The sequence below is a fragment of the Homalodisca vitripennis genome, chromosome 8, assembly GCF_021130785.1.
Source record: "Homalodisca vitripennis isolate AUS2020 chromosome 8, UT_GWSS_2.1, whole genome shotgun sequence".
NCBI lineage: Eukaryota > Metazoa > Arthropoda > Insecta > Hemiptera > Cicadellidae > Homalodisca > Homalodisca vitripennis.
In genome coordinates this window covers 15,312,704-15,337,901 of record NC_060214.1, presented here as the reverse complement: position 1 = coordinate 15,337,901, position 25,198 = coordinate 15,312,704, and the positions used below count along the sequence as shown (strand labels likewise).

General features: G+C 32.8%; 1 protein-coding gene across 2 annotated transcripts in view; it reads left to right on the top strand.

Moving 5' to 3' along the window:
* LOC124367347 (vacuolar fusion protein CCZ1 homolog) overlaps positions 1–24,796 on the top strand; it is a 42,789-nt gene extending 17,993 nt beyond the window's left edge. Inside the window, exons 5-8 of one of the 2 annotated variants that reach the window (XM_046824092.1) lie at positions 1,177–1,352; positions 2,831–2,956; positions 3,659–3,757; positions 24,607–24,796. In XM_046824092.1, coding sequence (XP_046680048.1) covers positions 1,177–1,352; positions 2,831–2,956; positions 3,659–3,757; positions 24,607–24,781 — 576 coding nt within the window. In that variant the 3' untranslated portion in view covers positions 24,782–24,796. The remainder of the gene's footprint in view (positions 1–1,176; positions 1,353–2,830; positions 2,957–3,658; positions 3,758–24,606) is intronic. The other variant, XM_046824093.1, reaches the window with a different exon arrangement.
* Positions 24,797–25,198: the final 402 nt, after the last annotated feature.

The following is a 25,198-nucleotide window of genomic DNA, read 5'->3' as shown; positions in this document are numbered from 1 at the left end:
TGTTACAGCGTTTTGAAGCTCTTCATCACTCGCAAACCTCTGAGATGCAAGCCACCGCTTCATGTACGGGAAAAGATGGAAATCACCGGGAGCCAAATCCGGGCTGTAGAGGGGGTGGTCAAAACGTCCCATTTTAACTTTTTCAAAAGTTCTGTCGTTCTTTGAGCTGTATGAGGGCGGGCGTTGTCATGGACAAACACAACACCAGATGTCAGAAGACCACGACGCTTGTTTTGAATCGCTCGTCGTAGCCGTTTTAAGGTTTCACAGTAAGCTGCAGTTGTAATGGTCGTACCACGCTCCATAAATTCAACGAGCAAGATGCCCTTAGCATCCCAAAAAACTGTAGCCATCAATTTTCTCGCTGAAAAAGATTGGCGAGCTTTCTTCGGCTTGCTTGGCGAAGCGGTATGACCCCATTGCGTTCACGGACTACACCTTCGCTCATAATGTTTGGGCCATACACCGCACTCAATTCACGATGAATTTCAGCTGCTGTGTAACTTTTCGACCACAGAAATCTTATTACACCACGCACTTCACACGTGGCGGGATTTTCTATCACGGCGCTCATGTTTTTACGTTGTACCAAAAGAACACGTGATCGCACGATGCTCTCCCTTGCACAGCTAGAAGCGTACTGAACGGCTGCGCACACCGATGTGAGAATGGCGGCGCTACCCCCACTACTTATCGTGCCACGCCCAAACGGCGGTTACTTTATGGACGACCCTCGTAAATAGTTTTTTTTAAAATTTGTATCAATAAATACTCTAATTTTAAAGTAAATGCCCTGTTTTATAGTTGTTTGCTTTTACCTTTTATAATTTAGTTATAATAAAAATTAGCTTTGAACTTAAAGAAACAAAATTTTTTACTTGTCTTGACGTTATAGGAAAGTTAATGGATTTATTAGTGGCGTGCGAAGGGTTAAGTGTTTCAAGCTAAGGAAAATATAATCTGAGAAGAAAATTGACCATTTCATGTTTTTAACCCTTTTGATGCTGTTCCATTTCAACCTCTATCAAAATTAGCGTGGCTGACTATAAATTTCTTTCTTAGAAAAAAATTGCTAGAGATTTCAAGAAAAACCCAGGTTCTGTGCTTGCGTATAAAGTGGAAATAGGTTCTAGGCTCTTAGACTGAAACTCTTAGACTGTAAACGTTTTGTTACAGCACTTACCCACCATAAAACTGCAGCACTGTGATATAATGGACATCTTTCAAGGCGTCCAGTTCTTGCCACTAGACAAACAAACATTCCTGCACATTCAGTGTTTTGTGAACTTACTAGAGGCTTCGTTCCCTGTTGTGGAGTTCACTGCGTTTCTCTACAATGACAGGCTTATCTGGTGAGTTCATTATTTTACTGACAATAAAATAAGAAGTGCCATTTTTGTTGTATTTGGTTCATTTGTTAATAAAACGAGTTTTAACTTAGAAAAAAATCCTTAACATTAACTTTACTTGTTCACGTGAACTAAGATGAAGTTGATCTACTGAATTCTTGGAAATTGTGCTTGAATAAAACATTATTTGAAGAACATAATACAGTGTTACTGAAGACGTTCCGTTACAAATTACTGCACATTTAATAGAGTATTAATTATAGGGACAGTCTTAAAATTTAAGTAAAATATTTTAATCAAAATAAAAACCATACTTGTTACTTGCTGAGTATTGTTTAAAAACCCTTGCTGTCCAATTTTGCTAAATATACATGTCACATGATAGTCTCTTCATTGTTTGTTTTCAAAAATTTGATACACAACAAAGAAAATTTACATTTATATAAAAAACTCAGTTCATTGGCTCCAAACAAGAAGTTCAAATTTACTCAAAATAGTACACCGTAAATATAAAATAACTCAGAATAGTGAATTTTAAAATGTATAATAAACTACCTGGCCAAGTGAAAATTCTACATCTTAATTAATTTAAGAAGATTATCAATAAACTTTTGAAGACTTTTGATTTTAGTCAGATGTCAATAGAAAGTTGACAAAGTTAAAGACTTCTTTAATAAGATGACATAATTTTAATTCGTAAGCATATTTTGTTTATTTAACATAGCAATACGTTAATTGGAAAGATATAATCAATAGAATTGTATTTAGCGACTCCAACTTAAAATGTCTGTTAATTAAATTCGTACTCTGATCGAAGGAACACTTTCTGGTGTGGAGCCGATAGAGCCCAGGAGCTGTCAAAGTTAAGAAGCCAAACAATTTTTTAAACTAAAACCTTACCAGAGGCCAAAAGCTACCAGAAATTGGGCACTTCTAAATTCCGGGAGCTCATGGACTAAAAAAAATCGTTTAACATCTGTTGAGTAAATATAGCTGTCCACAAAGAGGTTGAATTTAATTTATAATGTTTGACGTGATTTGAACTGGAAAACTTAATGTGAGTCACAAGATTATAGCAGTCTGCACCAGAATAGACCGTCGTTGGATGGTGTGTCTGAATCCTCTCAAGCACCCTGCGTGAAATACTGTTGCCAGTTTTATGTGTATGAAAAATTACTGACAATCTGATTATTTGTTGCTTTAAACAAACATCGTCAGTTGTTACTATAAATAAATATGCATATGATTGTTTTGTAGACAACATTGTAAATAGAATAACCGTACTGGCCATAACATCATAGCGGGAACAGCTAGTGGTTAGCAGCGATATGGCAACGCTGCCTCAAATGTTATCGGACTGTTTTGGTGCAAGCTACTCCAGTATCATTTTGCAGTACTTATCCTCATGTTATAGAATGGCATAAGTTGTTTAGCACAGGTTCATGAATTGCACAAATGTTCTAATAAGATAATTGTTCTAGGAGTGGGTTGGAGCCTGAAGACATGCAGGTGGTGTTCCACTACCTTGTCTACACTCTGCTACCAAAGTTCTCGGAGACTGAAGCGATACCAAATGGGAGTGTCCCTACACTAAGCAGCTATGGCAGGTACCTTATATCTTTGTTCATATCCCTTCATTCTACTTGTAGTCACGTGATGAAATATTGACATTCTTATTTCAGTACATTGTTCCACTATCTAGACTAATCATTTTTGCCAAAATTCTCGGACATTGAAGCCATCCCCAATAGGAGTGTCTCCACACTAAGCAGCTATGGCAGGTGCTGTATGTGATCATGCCTTACTTCACATTATATAGACTAATCTCTGCTGCTAAAGTTCTCGGAGATGGAAGCGGCCCCAATAGGAGTGTCTCCACACTAAGCAGCTATGGCAGGTACTGTATGTGATCATGCCTTCCTTCACATTATCTAGACTAATCTTTGCTGCTAAAATTCTCGGAGATGGAAGCGGCCCCAATAGGAGTCTCCACACTGATCAGCTATGGCAGGTACTGTACGTGATCATGCCTTCCTTCACATTATCTAGACTAATCTTTGCTGCTAAAATTCTCGGAGATGGAAGCGGCCCCAATAGGAGTCTCCACACTAAGCAGCTATGGCAGGTACTGTATGTGATCATGTCTTCTTTCACATTATGTAGATTGATCTCCGCTGCCAAATTTCTTATAGATTGAAGCCATCCCCAATGGGAGCATCCCTTTACTGAGCAACTATATAGCAGGTACTGTGTGTGATCTTGCTTCCTTCAAGTTGTCAAGTGATCAAGTGTGGCAATTCTCATTTCAGTACAGTGTTCCAATATCTAGTCAACACTCTGCTGCCAAAGACCTCGGAATCCGATGCAATCCCCAATTGGAGTGTCCCTACATTGAGCAGCTATGGCAGGTACTGTATGTGGTCATGACTTCCTTCAGGTTGTGGTCAGGTGATCAGGTGTGGCAATTTTCATTTAGTACAGTTCTTAACCAACAAATTTACCTACAGTAGAACGTCGGTTATCCGAACGTCAATTATCCGAAACGTCAATTATCCGAACACGAAAAAAAGGTTGCGTGTAACCTGAACTAGACCAAACGTCACCGCGTAATAAACAGTCGTCAGTTTGACCTTGGTAGTCGGCGCCTCCGTGCGACGTAGCAGACGTTAGACGGCACTCACAGCAGTCGCTTTCTTGTCAATCATTCACTCGCATAGTGCAGCGCTGAAAGTACATTACAGTTTAGTTTATAATTTGTGAAGTTAAGTTTGTTTGGAAAGTACAGTACAGTTTAGTTTATAATTTGTGAAGTTAATAGTATTGGACTGTACAGTAGTTTCAAGAACATCCAGTAAGTTAGTTTTTTTCTTTTATTCTGTACATTATTGTTGTTTTAAGGTTAGATTAGTTGTAATATTGTAGGCCGTAGGATGTTTATAATTTGACATGGCGACCTCTAGTAAACCTAATAAAAGAAGCAGAAATGTTTTATCTATTGAATCAAAATTAAAAATCATTGAAAAACTAGAAAAAGGTGAAACAGGGACATCTTTAGCAAAACAATTTAACGTTGGCAAGGCAACAATATCACAGATAAAAAGTAAAAAATCTGAAATCCTTAAATTTGCCTCCAAACTGGACAGCGAAGATGGATCTAGAAAAAGGAAATCGATGAAAAGACCTCAAGATGAAAAATTAGAAGAGGCGATGTATCTATGGTTCATTCAAAGGCGAACAAAGGGGGAACCAATATCAGGCCCTTTGCTTTGTGAAAAAGCCATCCAAATCAATAAAAACTTGGTGGGTCAGCCGATTTCAAGGCTAGTACAGGGTGGTTGAAGAATTTTAAATCACGCCATGGTATACGTGAGCTTGACATACAAGGTGAAATATTATCTGGAGATTCTGCAGCTGCAGAAAAATATAAAGAGACATTTTCCAAACTGTTAAAAGATGAAGGATATTCATTGGATTTGGTATACAATGCTGATGAAACAGGCCTTAATTGGAAGGCACTGCCGCGTAAATCATTGGCATCAAAACGAGAAAAGGCGGCGCCAGGATTTAAGGTTAGCAAGGAGCGTGTAACAATCATGGTTGCAGCAAACGCTACTGGTACGCATGCATTGCCTCTCCTAATGATAAGCAAATCTAAAAAGCCTAGGTATTTTAAAAATGTGACTTGTTTACCTCTTACCTACAAATCACAAAAGAATGCGTGGATGAATTGTGAAATTTTTTAGACTGGTTTACTAATGAATTTATCCCTGATGTCAAAAAGTACAAAAAAGATAACAATAAGCTGGGGAAAGTACTTCTCGTTATAGACAATGCCCCAACCCACCCGGATGTTGAAATATTGAACTCAATCGACGAGGACTTTAAAGTGACCTATTTACCACCTAACGTGACAGCGTTACTTCAGCCCATGGACCAGGGCGTTATAGAAAAGCTTAAAAGGATGTACAAAAAGCAAGTTCTTCGTCGCTTGTTACTTGCTGATGCCAATGAAGAAAGTGTTGTGCAATTTGCCAAAAAACTCAATGTCAAAGATTGTTCTTACATGATAGCAGACTCTTGGAGCACCATGAAAGAAAGCAACTTACAAAATGCTTGGAACAAAATTTTAGAAAAGACTCGTGAAAACATAGAGCCTAAAGTTACAGACCAGGAAGATGTTGATGAATTTTTGGAGTTGTATGGAGAAATTCCCGGATTTTCAGAATGTGACATACAAGATACTGAAGATTGGCTAACAATGGACAATGACCCAGGCTTCCAGATCCTTAATGATGAGGAAATTGTTTCTCTGGTGCTGGCTGAAGATACCACCCAGCATGACAGCGATGAAGACACAGATACTGCAGAAAGCACCAAGAATCGTCCAAGTCATGAAGAAGCTTTTTCGGCATTTAATACTGCGATGTCTTGGCTTGAAAAGCAAGAGGAGAGCTGCCCAACTCAGCTTTTACTGCTAAAGAGGCTTAGGGACTTAGCAGCTAAAAAACGGTCCTCAAGTTTAAAGCAAAAGACAATAAAAGACTATTTTACAAAGTAATTCCAATGCAATACATTACATTATTAATGATACTCAATGATACTCAATGATACTCATTTATTACCGGTAAAGATTACATACATTGTCACATTGAAAAACACAATATTGTACATTTCAGTTTTAAAAGCAATGTAATCCTCCAGTTCGTCCAGATCTTTAAAAGAAGTGATATATTAAATAAATATATCAATTAAAACAAATCAATTAATTATTTAAAACTAATTACAATACAGATAAAAGAATTTCCCAAAATCAACAACAATTATCTAATTTATAACTAATCCCAAAAAACTCATCCACTTCATAAAGTGGGTGTTCCAAAAGGAAAAATCCAATTTGTCTTTTGAAAGTACTAAATGGCAGTGATCTTAACCCATTTGGCAGTGTGTTCCATAATTTTGGTCCAAGAGATAATGTTGCTAATGAATATTGTTTGGAAATCAGTTTTTTGGTTACAATATTGTTTGCACCCCTTGTGTTATATTGGTGAATGTTTTTATATGTTAGCTTGTTTGACGTAGCCATATAAAGCAAAAGTTTATACACAATTAAACAAGGGACTGTCATAATATGAAGTTCTTGAAATTTTTGTTTACATGAATCCTTATAGCCAATACCAGAAATATAACGTACTGCTTTTTTTTGTATTAATAAAATTTTATTAATGTTCTTCTTAAATGTATTTCCCCATATTTCAATACCATAAACTAACTGAGAGTAAAAAAATGCATAATATACCATTTTAAGAGCTTTTTCGTTGCAAAATTCAGACAGTTTTCTCATCATAAATATTGCTTTAGATAACTTTAAACAAAGAGTAGTTATATGGTCATTCCAATTTAAATTTTTGTCGATAATCAATCCGAGAAATTTTGTAGAATCAAACTTTGGTATTACTAAATTGTCAACTGCTATTTGAATTTCAAAAGAAGATTTTTTATTTGAAGTAAAATTGAGAGCTGTTGATTTATTTGCATTTACTGTTAAAAAGTTTTCATTAAAGTATTGCACTATATTATTAATTTGTATATTTGCTATGATTTCTAAATCCTCCAAATTTTTGTGTTTATATAGTATAGATGTGTCATCTGCATATAAAATTGTCTGGTTAGGATTACTTACATTTCCAATGTCATTAATATATATTAAAAATAGCAATGGACCAAGAACGGAACCCTGAGGCACACCCCACTTAATGTCTGATCTTTTAGATGTGACTTCACCCTGATCATTTTTTATGGTGACAAACTGTTTCCGACAGACCAAGTAAGATTTCAGTAAATCATGAGGTGTCCCTCTTATTCCGTAGTTTTCTAATTTATCAAGCAAAATATTTATATTTACACAGTCAAAAGCTTTTTGCAAATCCAGAAACACACCACAAATAAAATCACCATTTATCATTCCTTCCATTATTTCATTAAGAAATTTGATTATGGCTGACAAAGTGGATTTCCCCCTCATGAATCCATGCTGATTTACAAAAAGTATGCTCTTAGCTTCTAAAAAATCAATTAACCTATTACAAATAGCTTTCTCAAAAACTTTAGAAATAACAGGCAGAAGTGCAACTGGTCTATAGTTAATAATTTCTGAGCAGTTTCCCTTGTTTTTAAAAATAGGCACAATTTTAGAAATTTTTAAACTGTCTGGGAAAATTCCTGTTTCAAAACTTGTATTAATTACAGATGATAAAGGTCCTGCTATAACATCTGAAATATTCTTTAATAAATCAGTACTTATGCAGTCCCAACCAACTGCAAAACTATTCTTCAAGTTCTTTATTATTTTAAGAATCTCTTTTTCAGAGGTTGGGTGAAGAAACATGCTGCTTTCAATTCTTTTACCCTTAAAAGAGTAATTCAGATTATTAAAATTAATGGCCAATTGTTCAGGGATGCCCTTAAAATATTCATTAAACTGATTAAAAATTTTACTTTATTATATTTTTATGTTTCTATTTTTTTTTTTAATTTGACATTACTCTTTATAAAATGTGTGAATATTATATTAACTTCAGTACAAAATTACATTAAAGAGTTGATTAATATAATAAAAGTATTATGTATACGTAAATATGTTGTTTTTTTTAATTTCCACATGCTTAATCAATAATTTACCTATCAGTAAGCGCCTCAAATGGCATTATTAAAACTATGTTTGATTATCCGAACATTTGATTATCCGAACACCCTCAGGTCCCAATTAGTTCGGATAACCGACGTTCTACTGTATTTGTCATCTTTGTTTTTTCAGTGTTCATCTATCGTATGTGTTTTCCTAACTGGTGTTTTTGAAATATTAGTGTTGTGGTAAATAACCTTCAATACACTGTAAAGAAACAGTTAAACATGTATTGAGAATTTATTCATGAATTAAAAGGTATATATCAGTACTATTTTGGTAGATATTTGCTGGATTAATTTATATGTTATTGTTATTGTATATCTGAACTAATTCTGAAATTATCGGCTAATTGATGATGCCAGGTTAAAGTATGATTGGTGAGGCTATATTGTGTTAAATCAAGGGTCCTAAACTTCTTTGACCTGTGGTTCCTTTAATTTACGGTCATTGTTTAGAAGCTGTTACAAGAACGTAGCAAGGAAAAAATTTTGGGGGATCCAGATAACTGACATTTTCCCGTAGTGGACAGAGAAAGGCTCCATTTCGTTCCTTAAAAATTTCTTGACCCATTTCTTTGTTGAGAAGGATCTTTCAGCAGTACATGTCAGTTATACTGAATTATTTCTATAATAATAATCGTTTACTAAAAAAGTAATTGAAAATTTGGGGGGGGAGCTGGACCCCTTGGACTCTCTTGCTGGTTACGTCCTTGAACTGAGAGCCAATTTACATGGTATGAGCACACAAAATGGTTTTTATAAAAATTAGAGGAATTTTTATCTGAGAAAGAAAGTGATTGTCAGCTGCACTAATTTTGGGGGACATTGAAATGGGGTATTGAAAAGGTTGAAAATATGAATTAATGTATTGTTTTATCAGATAATATTTTTTCTTGCTTTAAAAACTTAAAAACCAACCACCAGACATATTAATAGGAGCTATATCGTTTTCAGACAGCTAGATAAAATGACTGAAAGTCACGCTTTAAGGGTCTGAATACAGACCCTAAAAGTTAGCTGACGTTAATTTAACATTTTTTACCCGTTTAATTGTTGGGTTTTAGTGTGTTAAACTAAAAAGTGTTTTAAACATTTTAGATTAAAAATTTTTATAATAAACTCTTAATATATTAACAAAGCTATATTTTGATCGAATTATATTTTATGTGAAGAAAGGGAGAAAATAGAAATGGGTAGAAAATTATATTTGTTTGTAAGACCAAAATATTTGTTACACCAATATTAATGTAGGATTATAAATTGATATTAAATTAATTTAAAAAGTGGTGTAAACCTTTCCGTCATAATGAAAGGGATGGGCTTATTTATTCTTTATCACTTCATAAAATCACTGTAAATAGGCTTTAAATTGAATGCATTCTGTCAAAGTGTAATTAAAAATTACAGAATAGTTATTTTGTGTTGTGTGTATTCATTTTCTTGCAACAGGTTTTAGTATCATTCTATCTATTTTGCACCTTCTCTATCATCCCCAATTCATCTTTATAGCAACTCTCTCTCCTCTACTTTTAGGACAATACTAAATGTACTGAAAAAACTCAATTCTATTTTGCTAGATTCGAAATGGCTACATTAGCAAAATTTGTTGGTTCTTGGTTTGCGCCGAATTTCAGCGTGTTGAGCATTTTTTAAGCAGACGTATGGAATGTTCATCCATTTTGTTTCTAAGTCATTATCAACTTAATTTCAACCCGACATTTTGTCTTTTATTTTATTACTATACAGTAATATATATTTTATAAATAATATGTATTTTCTAATACGTACTTTATTAATACATAGTAATATTGTAGTATTCCTTGCTTTTCAACAAACTTCCCGAGGACCTTAAAAGTTGCAACCCGAAGACAATGAAAAGACAACTACATGACTGGCTGGTGAAGAAGTCAATCTACACCATAGAAGAATTATATTGCATCCTTGATCTTTAATTTTTGCTCTCTTGTTTAAATTTTCTTCTCTTGTAATGTAACCAATTTGGACTTTTTACTATTCTATGATGTGACAAATATTCTGTTCTCAATGTTCATGAATAAAGAGTTCTCTTTCTTGGAGCTGGCATTGTACAGGGTGTACATGTTGCTCTATTTCCACAATATACTTCTCTGTAACGAACTTGATATGTTATGAATAAAATACAACACAGCCAGTGAACCAGGCAAAGCAACAATAACCTTCGACCTGTTATGTTTTCGTTCGTGCTTTAACCCAAAAGTATCTGGGCTGCAGTTACGTGCTGATGCACAATGGGAGAAGGGGGTGATGTTTAGTAGCTTAAAGACAAAAATTAAAGGTCGTGTGGGAGAAAAATGAGAATTAACATTAGAATACCAACTTCCAATGAAGTCATAGGTATTGGTAATGCCTTACTTCCTTTGATGGTGACTATAGCTTATTGCCTAAACCGGCTAATCTTGGCAACTGTGCTTATGAATCTAGTTTTTAAATGTATAACGAATTGACTTGAGTCTTTATTTACACAGTTCAACATTAAGTTTTTTGTGCACATCAATACATATCAGCTAATAATTAAATTAACAATAAATAGTAACAAAAAACTGTTATATTTACTTCAAATAACGTGTATAACATAAAACGTTTAGAAAACAGCAAGAAAAAAATAACAGTAGAAATAAATAACTGCTCTCTCTTAAGAAACTAAATTTACGACACACCTGCTGTATCACTTGTAGAATGTACTAGAAAGCTCTTCCGGCTAAGTGGTTCTTTAAATCAATTTTAAATAATTTAAAACTATTCTGATTTGTTATGGACTGAGGAAGAAAATTAAGTAACTTTAGACCAAAGTTAAAAAGAGTATTTTTGAGTTAAAGATAGTCAGAATGTATTAACTACAAGGCTTTGTTTGTTTCTTGTATTGTAAGAGTGATTTCAAACATCAAAATTACTTTGGTTTTGAAACATATACAGAGTGTCTCATAGCTCTCTGGACAAAGGTATACCACGTTATTGCTCAGGTCAACATAAAACATATTTCACCATATGAACATGGGTCTTTGATGCTTAGTTTCCCATCTGTCTATCTGTTTGTATGTGTTTTTTTTTATTCAAAAATTAATATTTTAAAAAGTAATAAATTAAATTATATCAAATTTGGCTGAAATGTTTATAATAACAAGGCCAGTTACTGAAAATAATATCATGAAATTATCTTTAGTGTTTTCAAAATGGCGACCATTAAAACTTTTAAACTTTGAATATCTTGAAAAACTAGCATTTTTTTCTCAAGAATTGCAAAAATAACAGTTTTTAGAGAGGTTTTTCACAAATCTATAATGACACTAAAATTATTTAAATCGAATAATAAACTGGTTTAGAGCAGATTTACTGTGACAAGACATGGCCCACATTGAAGTTCTCAGCGAATAGCCAACAATACAAAAACTGAATAAACGGCAGCTCTCAATGTGAGCAATATCTGTTCGTACAGTATGTACCATAAGGTAGTGTAGGTCCTGATAGCCAAGTTTTTCTGCCGCCTACTTTCTGTCGCGGTTTTCAATCCTTATAGTATTGCCCTTATCTTCATTTCTGTTTATCCCTTGGTCTTCGTACTCTTTTTCATAGTCTTCTTTCATGTATCACATACTATCTTCAGTTGGTAATCTGTGTTCTATCATATTCATCATGTACTCAAACAGCACCACATTCATTTTATTATAATAAGAATTAAGTATAAATTAGATACATTTGTCCACCCGACATCAAATTATCCTTTCATGGCTCTGTGAGGTCTATTGTAACATGGTTGCTCTAATAAATATGTATATTATTAGTTATGCACTGTATCCTCTGGTGGAGATACTCCATGACAAATAATTATAACCAGATTATTTGGTTTGTATCATAAATAATGATATTTAAATGGAGTTTGTGTTCTGCCAAATGAAATTGTAGTCTTGTAATGTTAACAATTTTTTTATTTATCTTGTTGCAATCTTCAATTGACAATTAATTTGATGTTTTGTACATTTTTGCATTTCTTAATATAATTTTAGTAAGAGCACATTTCATTATAAATTTTCAATAGTTAAACCATTTTATATTCCTGAATATAGCTTGAATAGTTGTATCCAACAAAAATAAAATACTTCTTCTTAATAATTAAACTAAATCACTTACACCTTTTATTTGGTTTCTTGTCCGGTTCACCGAAAACCCTAATAAGAAACAAATTACAAATCTGATTAGAATTGTAATGTAGTTTAGATTTTATTACTTTGTTAAAACAATTTACTTCTTAGTTATTTAAAACATTTTAGTGAAATTTTATTGATATTTAAATTTTATTTACACAATAAAGATATGTATGAATTTTTATTTAAATTAAAACAATTTGTTGATTGGTTCAAAGTTCTTATAAAATGTACATACCCGTAAACTGGGGTCTTCTTTCAATCCGGACTACTAACTATGTGCCTACAAGGCTAAACTACACAAGATAATGAGCAGAGCTCTCCAGTAGTTTTGTTCTAACATTACAAGACAAGTAACCAACTAGGTTTCCTATTGGTTAGCAAGTTTTAGACCTCTGAACCAATCAAAAAATTCAGTTTCTTACAATGGAGTACTATTGTTTTAAATGTACAGAACTGAACTTGTCCAATTCAAGCTATTTCAGGGATGCCTTATTTTAACATTATACCAATCTTAGGTTTTATTTATTTTTTTTTTTATTAAACTAAGCATATTACATATAAAAATATTTGGTTCAATTTTCCATTTTTTTTTTTTTTTAACAATGTATTATTGTAACTATTTGCATATACGGTACAAAATCTCTCCCTCAAAAAAAAGGAAAATTTTCCAAAATATTCAAACTTGCCAACATGTCATTTTTCAAATACATATTTGTTTTACACATAAAAACTCAAAATTCAACTAATTCCTATCTTCAGGCTTAATTCTTAAAGTAAATAATCCCTTTATATCTTAATCTATTTGAAGATATATAAACTAAAACTTTATTTTATTAAATCATTAAAAGTTCAATTCATCATTCCTTCTACCTGTCCCATGACACTGAGGTACGGGCCCGGTACCAGTAATGTTAGGGGCTAGTGAGAGTAGGAACCAGCCACATGCGGCTGAGGTGCGGGCCGGGCCAGGGCGCGCGACAACAGTCAACAATGACAACAATGTCCGTGCCACTACCGGAACCGCCGCCGTGCAGCAACAGAGGTTTGAACTGCAGATACAACTCAGCTCCACAGCACATTCACTACAACTTAAATAGAGTCATTAATCACTGTCAACCTTATCTATTGCACGTTATTTCAATGATGTTTATAGATAGTCTGTTATCATCATTATAAAATAACCTAATGGCATTACAATGTCATTACATCATTATCATTCTAATGATTTCCTGCAATGATGTCTTTCTAATGAATTTCTTATCGTTTTGTAAGTGTACTTTTATCTTAGTCTATTATGTACATTTTGTTTGAATTACTGGATTTATTTTTAAGCAAGTTAAAACCTTATCAAAACTAGAAAATATCCTGAAAGCTTTCAGTTCAGTCGAGTGCGTTCCGTGGAAGTAGTCGTATCAAAAAGTTTGTTTCGTGATACCGTGATTTAAATTACGTAAAAGTTCAGTGTGTAGTCGCGGCGCATGTTGTTTTGTCTCGTCAGTGTTAGTTTTTCGGTTACAAGGAAAGCTTTCAAGTGTAGATTTCCAAATTTTGAATTTATTTTACATCCAGTGAGTCAAACATATTTAATACACTTTAACATATTAAATTCAGTATTATGAATTCTATTAACTTCAAGTATTTACATTTACAACTGTTTAATGCCTTGTATTTACAATAATTATTTTATGCAGTATATTTTACAACTTAACTATTTAAGTTAACACTTAACTAAATTCAGCAATTCTACAATATTCTATGCTGGTTTTAACTGACTAATATGTGCTCTTTTCACAATATGTGGTTCACCAATTTTTTGAATAAGTACAACAACAGGATTTAAGAAATATATCACAGAGTAAATGCCAGTGTACCTTAAACCAAGCTTATTTTGAAACTTATTCGCTTTATTACTGAGAAAATGAGTTTTTAAAAATACCTTTGATCCTAATTTAAATGGGTGTTTGACTTTTTCCTCTGAATATCTCACTCTTCCTCTATTGTGTTCTACAGATTTCTTTACATTCTTTATTGCATTTTTAATTTTTATACTAATTTCTTGAGGTGTTACCTTATTGTCTATCAGGTCATTTATTCGCCATAAATTACTTAAAGCATGGTTAGGACTATGATTAAACATAAGCTTAAATGGAGTACTATTTATACTTTCATTTAAAGCTGTGTTCAAACTCATTTGTAAATAATTTAAATCTTTGTTCCACATATCTTGCTTATCATGATAAAATGCTTGTAACATGCTTTTTAAATTTCTAAGGTATCTCTCAGATCTATTCCCTGATGGTTTGTAAGGAACTAACTTATGATGTTCAATACCATACTTAAAACAAAACTGCTTAAACTCTTCACTTTTAAAACAACTGCCATTATCTGACACAAGTACTTGACAAGTTGAAAAATTATTAAAAACAATTTCCTCTAATTTTCTTATGACAGATATACTCTTACAATTTCTTAAAGGTATTAACCAACAGTATCTTGTCATATCATCAACCACAATTAAAATATTATTATAACCATCTTTAGTTCTAACTAAGCTACCAAATATATCAATATATATTCTTTCCAAGGCTTGTTTGGCATGAGTAGCGATTAATTGGCCCTCGTATATACGTTGAGCAGGCTTAGACATTTTACATAAAGCACAGTTCTTAATTTTATTCTTAATTTCATTAACTAAGTTTGGCCTGTAAAAATGTTCTGTGACTTTTGCAATGGTTCTTTTTATACCTGGATGACCTCCAAGAACACTTGAGTGATAATAATTAAAAATCATTTCAATCAACATTTTTGGCAAATAAATTTTACCCTTATTTCTATCACTTATTCTAAACATAAGTACACCTTTATTTAAATAAAACTTATCACTATTTTCTTTTCTCTCTATACTTTTAACAATATTTTGAATTTCTACATCATTTTTCTGGTGTTGTACAATTTTAGTGAACGCTAATGGGAAATCTTTTATAACATTTAATTGAATAACATCAATTTTGTCATCTTTAACTACCTTCTTATTTACACATCTATGTTTCTTGTATTGCTTATTTTTCTTATTACTATTATCTGTACTAATTTTATTCTTATTATTAGCTTCATCTAGAACAATTTCATGCATCCTTGATAAACAATCAGCCACCTTGTTGTCACTTCCTTTCACATGCTGTACTCTAAATGGCAAGCTTAATATTCTTTCTACCCACCTACCTAACCTACCAAGCTTTCTAAAATGACCTAATACCCAAGAAAGTGCGCTGTTGTCAGTAATTAATAAAAAAGGCTGAATTTCTAGGTAAGAATGAAACTTTTCCATACTTAAAATGACAGAGAGTGCTTCCTTCTCATATACTGACATACATTTCTCTGCGTCTGTGAATTTCTTTGAATAGTAAGCTATTGGTAACCTATCTCCATTAAATTCCTGAAGTAAGGTACTTCCTAAACCAATCTCGCTTGCGTCACACATAAGTATAAATGGTTTATTAAAATCAGCTATCCTGAGCACTGGGGGGTTACTTATACATGATTTTAGCTTCACAAAACTGTCATTACACTCAACTGTCCAATTAAATTTTACTTTCTTTTTTCTGAGTTCATTTAATGGACTAGCTATTTTAGCATAATCTTTTATGTATTTAGAAAAATATGATACCATTCCTATAAATCGACTGACTTGTTTAACATTCTTTGGAGGTTCAAATTCTCTAATTGCAACTGTTCTTTCAGGGTCTATTTTTATTTGATTTTTACTTATTTTATGGCCTAAAAAGCTCACTTCCTTATAGGCAAACTTCACTTTACTGGGATTGACTGTTAGATTGTGATCACTTAATCTTTTAATGACTTCTTTTAAATGAATAATGTGCTCTTCCAAACTTTTAGAAAATACTATTAGGTCATCTACAAAATTCATACAATACTGAAATTTTATACCATGAAGGACTCTATCAAGATATGAGCTTAATAAGCCAGAACCACAATGCAGGCCGTAAGGTACCCTATTCCACTCGTAGCTCGAAAATGGAGTAGAGAAAGCTGTTAAGTGTTTACAATTTTCTTTAATCTTTATTTGATAAAAGGAATTACATAGATCCAAAACTGTAAAATAACAAGCTCCTTCCAAGTAATGATAACTTTGATGTAAATCACCAATAGGATAGTTAACCTTTTCGAGCTTTGAGTTCAACTTAGAGTAATTTATGACCATGCGAAATTTATCACTGTTTGGTTTACCAACTAAAAAGGTAGGACTAGAGTAGCTCGATAAACTAGGTCTAATAATATTTTGTCTTAATAAGTCATCTATGATTTCCTTCATAATTTTCATTTTTGGAGGGCTTAATGGGTAAGGTCTAATGTTTACAGGCTCTTTATCTTTAAGTTTGATTTCATACTCAAAGTCTATTGCTTCCCCTATTTCAGCGGTAAATACATTAGGGTAGGCATTGACTAGCTTACAAATTTCATTTCTAGCCTTAAAACAACCAATCTGGATATTTTCATTTACATTATTACTCATAACATTAATGTTGTTAACAAGGCCAATATTTACACTTTTATTAAATTTAAAATAACATTCATCGTTGTTCAAATCTATAACTAATCCAACATCTCTCATAAAGTTTGCTCCTAATATCATATTCCAAGCAACATTTTTCCCAATCATAAATATAACATACCAACTAAACTTTCTAATTTTAATTTTAACAATGCAACTACCAATAAGCTCAATTTTATCATTTGTAGCAGTTAAACATTCCCTGTCAGAAGGATACACCTTTTTTACAAGTTTTTCCTTAACTAACATATTTAGCATGGTCTCGTTAATTAAATTAATGCTACTCCCTGTGTCAATAAGGACATTTTCTTTTAAATTTTTACTAAATTCAACTTCTACACTAGGTAAAGTACAACTTTTATTTTGATACTTAAACCAGTTTTTTACTATTTTCATTGTTTAACTTCCTTTTTACTTTATACATTTGCTTTTTAAATTGTTTTCTTTCATCTCTGGCTTTATCTATAAATAAATGTACATAACCTCGCTTTTTATACATACTGTTTTTCAAAGTACTAAATTTATTACTGTTATACATCCATTTACTATTTACAAGTTTACTGTTTATTTGGGAGAGGCTTCCCGAGGGGTTGTAAAACCTCTCCCTTGATTCAAGTTTTTTTTGTTCAAAATTTCTTAGATTATTTCTAGGTCTGTAACAATTTTTTGCAATATGACCTACACGATTACAATTAAAGCATTTCTTAACTTCCTGAATATTACTGACAAATTTTGGCTTAACATTAAAGTTTTTAACATTCACATTTCTTCTTTGGTGATCTGCATATGCCACATTTTGAGCTTGTATACATAACCTATCAAGGTCCTCAAAAGTTTTTGGATTCTTCATGAATACTAACCTAGCTCTATCGTCCTGATTTATTCCAAGCTTAATAATTTCCACTAGTTCTTCCTCACTGTAGTTGCAATTTAAAATATTTGAGTTTTCCCTAACCTCAGTTATATACACAGAAAGGGGTTCCCCTGGTTTTTGTTGTCTAGTTACCAGTTCCCTTTTTAAATTTTCTTTTAAGCCCAGTGGTACAAAATAATGTAACAATTCACTATGTAACTCCTGAATGTCTTTTTTGTCCGATTTACACTCCATTATTTTGGAAAGTAGAGGTCCGGTCACATAACCCAAGCACAGTTCTATAACTTCTGTATCCAATAAATGTGTTTCGTTCTTTAATTTTAATAAGTTTTTTATGAACTCAAGTAATTCACTAATATTTAAACCATTCGTAATTTTAAAGTTTTTTAAGTGTTTCTCAACCGGGTTAGGAAGTTTTGAAAATATTGATGTATTAGTAACTTCATCATTACCACACTCTCCCTCTTTTCTATAAGTTAAGCCAGCTATTGGGGTTTTATCACTACTTTTACTTGCGCTGAAAGTTAGTTTATTTTCAAACACATCACTTAAGTCTTCTTCCTCCATATTTGTCTCACTTAACCTTCTAACTATATCTTCTTTTAGCTTACTGTCAACTTCGAGGGTTTTAAATTTTGTTTCAGCTAAACCTAGTTTTTCCATATATTTATGTAACTCTTCCTCTTTAGTACTATCCAATTTAAATTTTAGCAAATTTTTTATTCTAATTTGTAAATGATTTAATTTTTGTTCGAACCTAACAATGTCAATAGTTGATTTACTTATTAATATTTCTTCCACTGAACTCTCAATGCTTGATACTTTCACTTTTATTATTTCAAATTCCTCAGCAATTTTAAGTTTATTTTGTAGGTTTAAAAAGTTCGGCTGGACATTTAATTTTATCACACTTCTTAGCCTTTTTCTCAAATCTGTTACTTTATCTGTCTTATCTGTATTTACATTCCTTAACATTAATTCATAAACTAGTTCTTCTTTGGTGAGAAGATCAACTTTGAGTGCCATTTTAAAACTTTACAAGTACTGTAATCAATGAAACTAATTAAACTGTTCACTTTTCCAAACTTTTACACTTTACTTTGCAGATACACAACTCCATGTTCTTTTTTATATAATTTACTTAATAAATTTTTTTACTAGCAGATTGGCGCAATTTATTTGTAACATGGTTGCTCTAATAAATATGTATATTATTAGTTATGCACTGTATCCTCTGGTGGAGATACTCCATGACAAATAATTATAACCAGATTATTTGGTTTGTATCATAAATAATGATATTTAAATGGAGTTTGTGTTCTGCCAAATGAAATTGTAGTCTTGTAATGTTAACAATTTTTTTATTTATCTTGTTGCAATCTTCAATTGACAATTAATTTGATGTTTTGTACATTTTTGCATTTCTTAATATAATTTTAGTAAGAGCACATTTCATTATAAATTTTCAATAGTTAAACCATTTTATATTCCTGAATATAGCTTGAATAGTTGTATCCAACAAAAATAAAATACTTCTTCTTAATAATTAAACTAAATCACTTACACCTTTTATTTGGTTTCTTGTCCGGTTCACCGAAAACCCTAATAAGAAACAAATTACAAATCTGATTAGAATTGTAATGTAGTTTAGATTTTATTACTTTGTTAAAACAATTTACTTCTTAGTTATTTAAAACATTTTAGTGAAATTTTATTGATATTTAAATTTTATTTACACAATAAAGATATGTATGAATTTTTATTTAAATTAAAACAATTTGTTGATTGGTTCAAAGTTCTTATAAAATGTACATACCCGTAAACTGGGGTCTTCTTTCAATCCGGACTACTAACTATGTGCCTACAAGGCTAAACTACACAAGATAATGAGCAGAGCTCTCCAGTAGTTTTGTTCTAACATTACAAGACAAGTAACCAACTAGGTTTCCTATTGGTTAGCAAGTTTTAGACCTCTGAACCAATCAAAAAATTCAGTTTCTTACAATGGAGTACTATTGTTTTAAATGTACAGAACTGAACTTGTCCAATTCAAGCTATTTCAGGGATGCCTTATTTTAACATTATACCAATCTTAGGTTTTATTTATTTTTTTTTTTATTAAACTAAGCATATTACATATAAAAATATTTGGTTCAATTTTCCATTTTTTTTTTTTTTTAACAATGTATTATTGTAACTATTTGCATATACGGTACACTATCATGAGGAAGAATTCCCCTGTACTAGACATTTTTATCATAATTATAAAATTTATTTAATTAAATTTTAACCACCTACAAAATTCTTAAGGTGGGTTCTTTTTGGTGCTGGTTTTACTTTTGACCTAATTAATAGCATGTTTCATTCTGTGGTGATTATGGATTTGTATTTAGCAGTAAATGTCTCAAGTATTACATTTTCATTGTTACTGTACATTTAACGCTTTGAAGAGTATTGAGTTTTGGCAGGAAAGTAGTAGTGACATACCAGTACATAATGTATTTACATGGCCTAAATGAGTAGTGACATACTAGTACATATGTATTTACATGGTCTAAATGAGTAGTGAAATATCAGTACATAATGTATTTACATGGTCTTAATGAGTAGTGAAATACCAGTACATATGTATTTACATGGTCTAAAGGAGTAGTGACATACCAGTACATAATGTATTTACATGGTCTAAATGAGTAGTGAAATACCAGTACATATGTATTTACATGGTCTAAAGGAGTAGTGACATACCAGTACATATGTATTTACATGGTCTAAATGAGTAGTGAAATACCAGTACATATGTTACCTTGTGTAGCAGAGTTGCTGGAATCTGCAACTCCTCAGCTACTTATCAGAAAATCAAGTTTAAATTTATATACATTTGAGGTTTAAGTTCACCTTCAAAATTTAGAATTTTAAATATAGAAGTGAAGTGTTGAATACTTGCACCTAACTAGTGTAACACTCAAAATTTGTATTGGTATAAGGTGTTGCGGTAGGGTGTGTAGTTCTTAAATCCTCGGTGATATGAGGTCGTCTTCTCAATCAGACGTTCAAGATCGTTTGTACCATCAAACAGTTGCACGTTTAGGCTCTATTTCACAATTCGTGTCAGCATCTGCTTATCCGGCGATCGTGTGGGTTCCCATAGCCAAAATGGCTTTTACTGGTTGATAGCTGCGATTAAAATCAGCGTGCCCCACGTCTTTAACCCGGTTGCGCGTAATAGTGATGGGGAATTATTGACGCCATTACAGGTTATCATTTTATAAGGTTGAAAGGGATAAACCCTTTGCCAATTGTTTTAATTACATTTAGAATTCAAAACCAAAACATCAACCTCTCCGAGTATTGATGTCGGCGCACGTTACGTTTCGTGTGTGTCCGAATCCGTTCCGGCGTGGCTTGCATGTTCTAAATTGATTGAGCCTGCGTCAATAAATTACAACCATTCCGTCTTTCAGGATGGAGGTGTGCTTCTGTTGTTTCGACTTTGTTTAGTCTCTTCAGTCGTAGATAGGTCCGAAGACCACTACAAGACAACATTATAGTGAAAAGAAGTGATGTCATGTCATTGATGATAATCACAATTCACTGGGCGGTACGAGCGTTCGACTCGCTTTTACATACTCCTTCTTTCTGGAGTGCCCTTTTTCAAAATTTAATGAGACTGAACTTAAACCTCAAATGTATATAAATTTAAACTTGATTTTCTGATAAGTAGCTGAGGAGTTGCAGATTCCAGCAACTCTGCTACACAAGGTAACAGATTACAGTTACCTAGGGAGGTGGAGAGCAAGGCACAATATCCTTGTTTAGTAAACATTCTCTCCTCAATAAATATCAAACACCGTTCTAAATACAGACTCGGGTGTGCCCCCGTGAACTCAGAAATCAGTTTGTTCCAAAATTTCAAAATTACAAGTTTGACCGAATTAAGTTTCAATTGATTTTAATTCGTTTTCGAAATTTTATACTTCAGAATCTCTTCATCTGAAGTTAACCTTTAATTATTAAATCTGTCGTGTACTAAAGTGTACACCTGATGAGGTACGAGCTTTTTAGCTCTGAGACCGAAACAGATGGTACTTCTTGGTGTTGCTCAAGGCAACACACATTTACATTGGATGAAACGATCCGCCACTAGGGCGTTCTTACCTGATGTAAACCCCAAATTCATAGCACTTTGCTTCTTTCCACAAACCTTCAAAATTTAGAATTTTAAATATAGAAGTGAAGTGTTGAATACTTGCACCTAACTAGTGTAACACTCAAAATTTGTATTGGTATAAGGTGTTGCGGTAGGGTGTGTAGTTCTTAAATCCTCGGTGATATGAGGTCGTCTTCTCAATCAGACGTTCAAGATCGTTTGTACCATCAAACAGTTGCACGTTTAGGCTCTATTTCACAATTCGTGTCAGCATCTGCTTATCCGGCGATCGTGTGGGTTCCCATAGCCAAAATGGCTTTTACTGGTTGATAGCTGCGATTAAAATCAGCGTGCCCCACGTCTTTAACCCGGTTGCGCGTAATAGTGATGGGGAATTATTGACGCCATTACAGGTTATCATTTTATAAGGTTGAAAGGGATAAACCCTTTGCCAATTGTTTTAATTACATTTAGAATTCAAAACCAAAACATCAACCTCTCCGAGTATTGATGTCGGCGCACGTTACGTTTCGTGTGTGTCCGAATCCGTTCCGGCGTGGCTTGCATGTTCTAAATTGATTGAGCCTGCGTCAATAAATTACAACCATTCCGTCTTTCAGGATGGAGGTGTGCTTCTGTTGTTTCGACTTTGTTTAGTCTCTTCAGTCGTAGATAGGTCCGAAGACCACTACAAGACAACATTATAGTGAAAAGAAGTGATGTCATGTCATTGATGATAATCACAATTCACTGGGCGGTACGAGCGTTCGACTCGCTTTTACATACTCCTTCTTTCTGGAGTGCCCCTTTTTCAAAATTTAATGAGACTGAACTTAAACCTCAAATGTATATAAATTTAAACTTGATTTTCTGATAAGTAGCTGAGGAGTTGCAGATTCCAGCAACTCTGCTACACAAGGTAACAGATTACAGTTACCTAGGGAGGTGGAGAGCAAGGCACAATATCCTTGTTTAGTAAACATTCTCTCCTCAATAAATATCAAACACCGTTCTAAGTACATATGTATTTACATGGTCTAAAGGAGTAGTGACATACCAGTACATATGTATTTACATGGTCTAAAGTAGTAGTGACATACCAGTACATATGTATTTACATGGTCTAAAAGAGTAGTGACATACCAGTACATCATCTATTTACATGGCTTAAAAGAGTGAGGACGTACTGGTATATCATCTATTTGCTTGGTCTAAATGAGTAGTGATATACCAGTACCTCATTTATTATTTACATGGTCTAAATGAGTGAAGACGTACTGGTACATCATCTATTTGCATAGCCTAAATGAGTAGTGACGTACCAGTACATTATCTATTTACATGGTCCAAAGGAGTGAAGGGGTACCAGTACATAATCTTTTTGCATGGCCTAAAAGGGTTAAGACGTACTGTAGAAGTAATTTGAATCAGCTTTTGTTTTGTTGATAATGAACGAGAGCAAGTTTTTATTGAGGTTTGGGCATGTTTATGCAGTGGGTTGTCCAGTACTTGTGCTTGTTGGTATGCACAGTAACAACGTCAATTCTTACCGGTGACTGGCAAACGTAAAACATATGTTTGTGAGTGGTAAACACCCGTGACAGTATTGGCGGAAAACTCTTGGTTTTAAAATATTACTTTCTGTATAATACGAGCAACCTACATTGTTTTCGACCAGAATTTCTTGTTTAATTCTTACTGTAATAACTTTATTATTAACACGTTGTATAAAATAACGTAAATATTAATTGTTTAACGTAAGAAACTGTTTAGTATTAGAAAATAGGTATCCTTATGATACTTGATTTGGTTTTTTTAGCACACATTCAAAATTACTTTGCAAAACTGGTGGTTGCTGAGCAATTTTTGTGCAAAACCACAAATGTAGAGTTCTCTGAGCGTGTACTCAAATTATTTTTGAACAAAAAATAGTCTAAAGATCCAGTATTTATTTATCACCAAATTTTATGAGATGGTACTATACTAACATATAAAAAAGTAGTAATTTGACCAAAAATGTAGTTTTTTTATTGATAGGTCAATATAAAATAATGCTTTACATAAAAACTCAACACATGTTTTTTTGATAGTAATCCCAGATTTATTTTATATTAGATAAATGCAAATTTCTTAAGTCTTAAAACAATTTCAAAAATAGAAAGTTTTATTATATTCATGTTGGTAAATTGCTTTGCAAGTCCAATAATTTTTTCAAATGATGTTAGAATCTAAGCTTTTTATTGATGTACAATACAAAATAAATATTCTTTTTGGTATGACACTAGGCAATACAGATAGTTATCCTATCCTTTTCACAACTTTGCAGGCATTATCTATGCAATTACTGCATAAGTTGCTTAAGTAAAATGATAGGTTTGTTGGAAATTTCAATACCTATTTGGGTAGTTTACTTTATTGCGAACACGTAAATATCATATTTGTTGGTGTTGATGGTTAAATATGTAATAGAAGCGGAAATGATAAAGCAAGTTAATATGAATTGCTTACCATTACAAAGTGAACTAAGAATAACTCAAAATGACTCCCTGGCCAGTAGAAGGGTTAACTATCCAGTATGCATTAATGTGTCTGCCACAGTCAACGTGTTAAATAACAAAAAGCTCATATATACCTGTATTATTTAGTGGTAATTGATAAACAGCATCAGTAAAATAATTCTGTTATAATTAAGTGCAACAAATTCAGCTCTAAACCTTTAAAAAGAGAAGAGACCAAGACCCATAACTATTATGGTAAAGATGGTAGAAAATAACGGAACATTTGTACTGTTCAAGGTTTTTAACGGGTCCAGAAAATGTTCATAGCAACAGCAACAATGTTGGAAAAGTTCCTAAACTGTTCCTAAGTCACGTGAAACCTTCCCCCGGAACGTTCCACATCGTGGCTTACAGAACGTCAAACTGCACAGTCTGCCTCTTCATACCAGGTAACGTATTGTATGTTCAATGAATTTGAAATTCTTACGTGCCCTATTTTTATTGCTGTACTTTTACAGTTGGAGACGGAGTATATTTTACAAATTTTCGTTGTGTAAATAATATTTTGCTTGGTGTTAATATTTCCTATATTTATTTTCGAGTATTATCCACGAGTGCCTGCTACATCAATTCGTGGACGACAGCTGATCAGCATTACCCAATTTACAGATCTCTGAAACATGGTTTTGTTGTTCTTTCTGTAGCCACTTCTCTATTACATAATTAACCCTTTAACTTCCACGTCCCAGATATGCCATGCAACTTGAATTTTGCAGACAACCACCATACCTGTCTATATGTTTTCATATTATCAGCGGTTTTATTTTTATTGTATCAGCTGTTATATTGTGTTACTTAGCGTTCTATTATGTGTGAAATGTCTAGAAAC